The sequence below is a fragment of the Trypanosoma equiperdum genome (assembly GCF_001457755.1).
Source record: "Trypanosoma equiperdum strain OVI genome assembly, contig: ctg_1419, whole genome shotgun sequence".
In the NCBI taxonomy this organism is placed as follows: domain Eukaryota; phylum Euglenozoa; class Kinetoplastea; order Trypanosomatida; family Trypanosomatidae; genus Trypanosoma; species Trypanosoma equiperdum.
In genome coordinates, this window is record NW_027123415.1 from 1 (window position 1) to 4,966 (window position 4,966).

Sequence of the window (4,966 nt, forward strand, 5' to 3'; positions counted from 1 at the left end):
CATATTATAAGTTTATTATTGCGTGTAACTTCCCGTCCACGTGGTGCTGCTTTGGTGGAGCAAGAAATTTTGTAAAAGGTATGTGTGCTCGAAGGGCGTATAAATTTTTAAAGAACAAAGGGAATACGCGGTACAGGGAAGAGGTCCATCCATCAACCCCCTCATCCCCTTTGCGGTGCCGCGCTTGGAAGAATCTCGCTTCTAGCGTTGGATAACGCTTTAAAGTTCTGTCGATGAGTAAAAGAACAATTACGTACTATGAGCAGGCTATATCGCTCCGGGAGCAAACATGCTGCTATACATCCCTGGAGAACGACCTTTCCGCTGGGGAAACTCCCGCCGTCCAAGTTTTCTACGTTCACACTTCGATGCTAGATCGCAGCGCGTGCTCCACAAGTGATCCCACCGTGAAGCTGAACAGGCCGCTTACAACTCCATTAAAAACCATTAGAGCTGCGGAACGTAACATGCTTACACCCGACAGATACCCCCTTAACATCCCAAGTACGATGAGCGCACAAGTGGCCAGGAAGCAGGACAACGCAAAAACGCCATCAATCCCTTTTCCCTTCCCGGGAAGGTACGCCAACAGTGGGACGGCACCGAAGAACATAAAGGACAAGAACATGACCAGGCCTTGCTTTTTGGGCCCGTGCGTGTCTTCTGTATCAATAATAATCCCCAGTTCTTCGGTCATCATAAAGTCCACAAAAAGTTTTGGGTCTTTCGATATGATGTTCACTATGGTTGTGGCATCTTCGTGGGAGAGACCCTTCATCTCATAAATTTGCACCATTTCGTCCACCTCCATATCAAAAGCATTTTCGACTTCCCATTCCTCGCGTCGCCTCTCACTTAGAGCATTATCTCGTTCAGCTTCACCCGAAACATATTCACCGAATCCCATGGCAAAACCATCTGCAATGACATTCGAGAAACCAAATATCAGGACGGAGGCAACGCTGCTGTTGCTACCAACAGCAGCGGAAACGACTGTAAAACTCGTTATAATTCCGTCCAGTCCCCCAAATACCACGGACTTCACGTAATCCGATGCAGAGGGGTTGTGGACCTCTTTGTAAATGTGCTTTTGATGTTCCATTCGGGACATTTCGATGTCACCGGTTTCAAAGGCCTTTCGGGCGGCCGATATGCTCTTATAATTCCTTGCCCCACTTACATCAATTTTTTCTGATTCGGACATGTCAGTCAAGAAGATGTTTCACTGGACCAAAATTAATGCAAGGGGCTTTATTTCCCTATTTCACGTTGTTACAAGAAAAAAAAGGGTGGGTTCAATAAGACCAAGGTGAAGCAACAAAAAAGGTCGGCATCCTTTCCCCTCTCCAATGGACGCGAACAGCTGTAACGATGTGTATTACCTCACGTATTTTCTATTCTCTCGTTTCGGTCTTTCAACCAATCAACAGTACGCAAGAAAGAAAAAGTACATGACAACGTGTGACAGTGTTCTCCCTATCCGATTCATCAAATCAAGAACCGTAGCTGAGAAACAGCTCCTCACCAACCTTTATCTCCTTTGTGGAGCAAACCACAACGCGTCGATTTGACAACGGCTCTGTTTCGAGCAACACGCGTCGCCGCGTTCCCGGTGAAATGAAGTCAGACTGTACACAAGTGTGCAATGAACAGTTAGCCGCGTTAGATTCATCGCCCGCGATGGGTGTGCCTGAAGAATTTCCAGCCACACTCGTAACTGGTGGATAACCGGTGGGGCTCCGAATAATGTCAATACCCGGCACTAGTGAGGGGAGAACATCGATACCTTGTCTTTCCTCCAACAGGTCAGCCAAATCTCCAGGAGAGGATGGCACACAGTCAACAGGTAACATGACACTGCGTTGGAGAACTGTACGATACGCCGCGCATAATTCGTCAACAGTGGGCAACAGTGTTAATGGAATGCGGGAGGGATGTCGGCGCTGATTAAACCGAAGTATCGCATGTGTCGCGCGCAACTGAGATCTCACCTGCGTTTCGAAATCCTTCAGATACGCCCGCCGTACCGGCTCATCCGCCACACCCGCTAACGCATCCGAAATGGCGGGATAACCACCAACATACGCCTCAACAAACGGGGAAGGCAGCTTTGGCAACAACGAGGAGGAGAGAAGTGGGGCAAATCCAACCTCGTGGCCCTGAGCCACGAGCCGAGTAGCACACGCCAAGCAGCTCGCCAACCACAAAGCCCGTGCAGTGGATATGTCAACACCGCGACGCTGCAGGAACCTACACATTACGCGAATAGATGGCACTGCCACAGGTCGTAAGTCACCCCTCACCGTCTGTGCATTAAGCGTTGACAGGTACGGGACGGAAAGCACCACATCTCCAGCGCCAATTGGCTGATCTGCATGAAGAGAAAGTAACGGCATCAAACCTTGCATGCTTTGCCGAATGAACAATTTCTTGCTTACGATCCCATTTTGCGCGCACCACTCCCAGAAACCGGAAAAGGCTCCACCAGCATTCAACATACAAACTTACCCTACCAAAGGATTTGCGGCGCTCGATACCTTTTCTTCAACGAGCCCTTCTTCGTGCGGGTAACCGCAGTAACCCCAACTGCTCCATTACAATGGAAACACAAGGAAAAAATAAGAATGCAATGAAGGAAATTTGTGAACACCAGTCAAAGCAACCTGAAAAAAAATCAAAGAAAACAATTGCAATGGTAACAGATGGCCCCAGTCCTTCAGCGATAATGAGCTAGTAGTCGCTCGCTTGTACAGCGAACGGATCCTCGACACGTGTTATTCCACCCAGTTCCCGGTGCCTACGCCACCGCGGTTTTGGCACAACGTGGTTGACGCTAGGGTGCTGCCAGTAGTTTGGCCACGAGTTTGCCACATCCTGGTAACGGTGCGGAGCAAAATAGGCGTTGGAATCCGGAGTGGTGAAGCAAAGCATGGACGCCGCAGCCTTCTTACCATACTTCACCTCCATATTTTCGACTACTTTGGCATTGATTTCACGCTGCTGCTTGATCCGGTGCATCCAAATGGACCTACGGCGGATGGATTCCATGAGTTCTCGCATATGATAGTTCTCGCGCCGGTTTGGCACAAATTTAAATAAACCATTGGCGAGTGCATTCCCCGGGAACTTATTGTCAAATATCTTATCACGAACATAGAAGTGGCGAATTACCTCCCGATGCGCCTTGTGGAGCTGAATCAATTCATATGCAGAGGGATAAAACGTCATACGTCTAGGTACATTTTGCGTCCCAGCTACAACTGATCGGTACGAACCGCAACCGAACGCCCCCGACATTACTAACAATGTGTGCTTGTTACACTCCTTTCCTTATCACTGCTCTTCACTGATATTCCTTTGGAATGGCACCTCCTTTGGCTACGAGGCACAGAATGAAGGAATAAACACAAATTTGGCGAGACACCTGTACAGGAAGATACCGAAATACAAGAATCAGACGAGTCTCGCGAATTCATTTAAACGTTTTGTAAATAACCCCGTCTTCCTCCATTCGTAGTGTCGCAAAAGAAATAGCCACACAAAAAAAATTGTCTCGATCCCCACCAAAACATCAGAGAAAACACGAAAGAGAGGGAAAGTTAGGCGTACAATGCGCCCTCTGTGTGACACCCCAGATCCTACTTCTTGACAGCCTTTTTGTGTCCGGACGACGACTTCCGCTGCAATACGCCAGGCAACGCTACGGCACCGCGGTTCCTCTTCGTTCCCGCAGTAGATGCCTCCGAAATCACCTGCTTTTGTGGCTTCGTTATGGTAAAAAATTGGTCCAAGCGACCTTGGGTTTTCTTCGTAAGTGCGTCACGAAGCCGCTGAATACCCTTCAAAACGCGTTCCTTACTGAACAACTTTTCGTCGACAAGAAACTTTATCAGTCCCTCTTCGTCCGGCTCACGGAACTGGATATCGATCTCCTCACCCGGTGTTACCTCTGGTTCCAAGAAGAAGTTCCGCGCATCCTTGTAGTTGAACTCCTCTGGGACAACGTACCTCGTTCCGTCAAGTGACTCGATAAATGCCTCTAAACTCCCATACTTCTTGATACCCTCCCAGGCTTTATGGGGTCCAATTCCTGAAATTTTGGGGACGTAATCACAACCAAGAAGAATACATAAATCTATGAACTGCTGCATTGAAAAACCGGAGGCTTCCAATATCTCATCGAGATGATACTCGGCAATGGGCCGCTTCTTCGCTTCACCATACGTTAAATGCCGCAACATTACCCGGGATCCAAACGCCAGGGCATCCATATCCTCTGTTCCTACCGCCCATGCCTTATTCTTTTTCACCAGCTCAGCGCACTGGGCTTCTGCCTCAGAGGGTGCTTGAACAACAGGAATGCCCATTAAACGAAGTAGTGTCTTCACCTCCTCCATCTGATCCCTTCCCACACGAACCATTCGCTTGCTCATCTTTTCCATGGCCTCATCATCTCCCTCCTCCTTTGCCTTTTCAAACTCATGCTTTGCATCCTCTGCCCTCTGACGCCGACTCTCAAGTTCAGAAGCCTTAAGGGTGGGCGGCTTACCATCAAACACGTATATAGGACGAAGTCCTTCATCTATCATTCTTAATGTACGAAAAAAAATTCCACTTAAATGAGACGTAACATCCCCAGCTTCATTGGTCAACTCAACGCTCTGACCCTCTTGAAAGCCTTTCATGGCGATGACGAACTGATATACGGCCATGGAGGCATCGATTGCGATGCGTCGACCGAAATAAACTTTCAGCTCTTGTTCCTTAATGGCACCAGGAGTTCTGTCGTACAGAAGCTTCGAAAGGCCAAGAACACCCATTATCCTCGCCGGACTCGAGTATCAACGAAACACTTTCCGGAAAGAATTGTGAGGAAAGGCAGTAGCAAAAAGTGTGACATTTACTATGCACAGCAGTAGAACGAGTTTGGGTTGAAAATACAAATAAATGCACAGACAAAAAAAAT

General features: G+C 48.2%; 4 protein-coding genes across 4 annotated transcripts; all 4 read right to left on the bottom strand.

Moving 5' to 3' along the window:
- Positions 1-358: 358 nt before the first annotated feature.
- TEOVI_000896800 (Vacuolar iron transporter 1, putative) lies at positions 359-1,204 on the bottom strand (the record flags this gene model as incomplete). Its single annotated transcript, XM_067221374.1, has 1 exon — positions 359-1,204. The coding sequence occupies one exon, from the start codon at positions 1,202-1,204 to the stop codon at positions 359-361; it is 846 nt and encodes a 281-aa protein (XP_067077475.1).
- Positions 1,205-1,493: 289 nt separating this feature from the next.
- TEOVI_000896900 (uncharacterized protein) lies at positions 1,494-2,498 on the bottom strand (the record flags this gene model as incomplete). The annotated part of the gene is made up of 1 exon (XM_067221375.1): positions 1,494-2,498. One exon carries the CDS (start codon positions 2,496-2,498, stop codon positions 1,494-1,496), a length of 1,005 nt encoding a protein of 334 aa, XP_067077476.1.
- Positions 2,499-2,730: 232 nt separating this feature from the next.
- Positions 2,731-3,297, bottom strand: TEOVI_000897000 (uncharacterized protein; the record flags this gene model as incomplete). The annotated part of the gene is made up of 1 exon (XM_067221376.1): positions 2,731-3,297. One exon carries the CDS (start codon positions 3,295-3,297, stop codon positions 2,731-2,733), a length of 567 nt encoding a protein of 188 aa, XP_067077477.1.
- A 341-nt stretch (positions 3,298-3,638) lies between these two features.
- TEOVI_000897100 (flap endonuclease-1 (FEN-1), putative) lies at positions 3,639-4,820 on the bottom strand (the record flags this gene model as incomplete). Its single annotated transcript, XM_067221377.1, has 1 exon — positions 3,639-4,820. One exon carries the CDS (start codon positions 4,818-4,820, stop codon positions 3,639-3,641), a length of 1,182 nt encoding a protein of 393 aa, XP_067077478.1.
- Between the last annotated feature and the right edge of the window lie 146 nt (positions 4,821-4,966).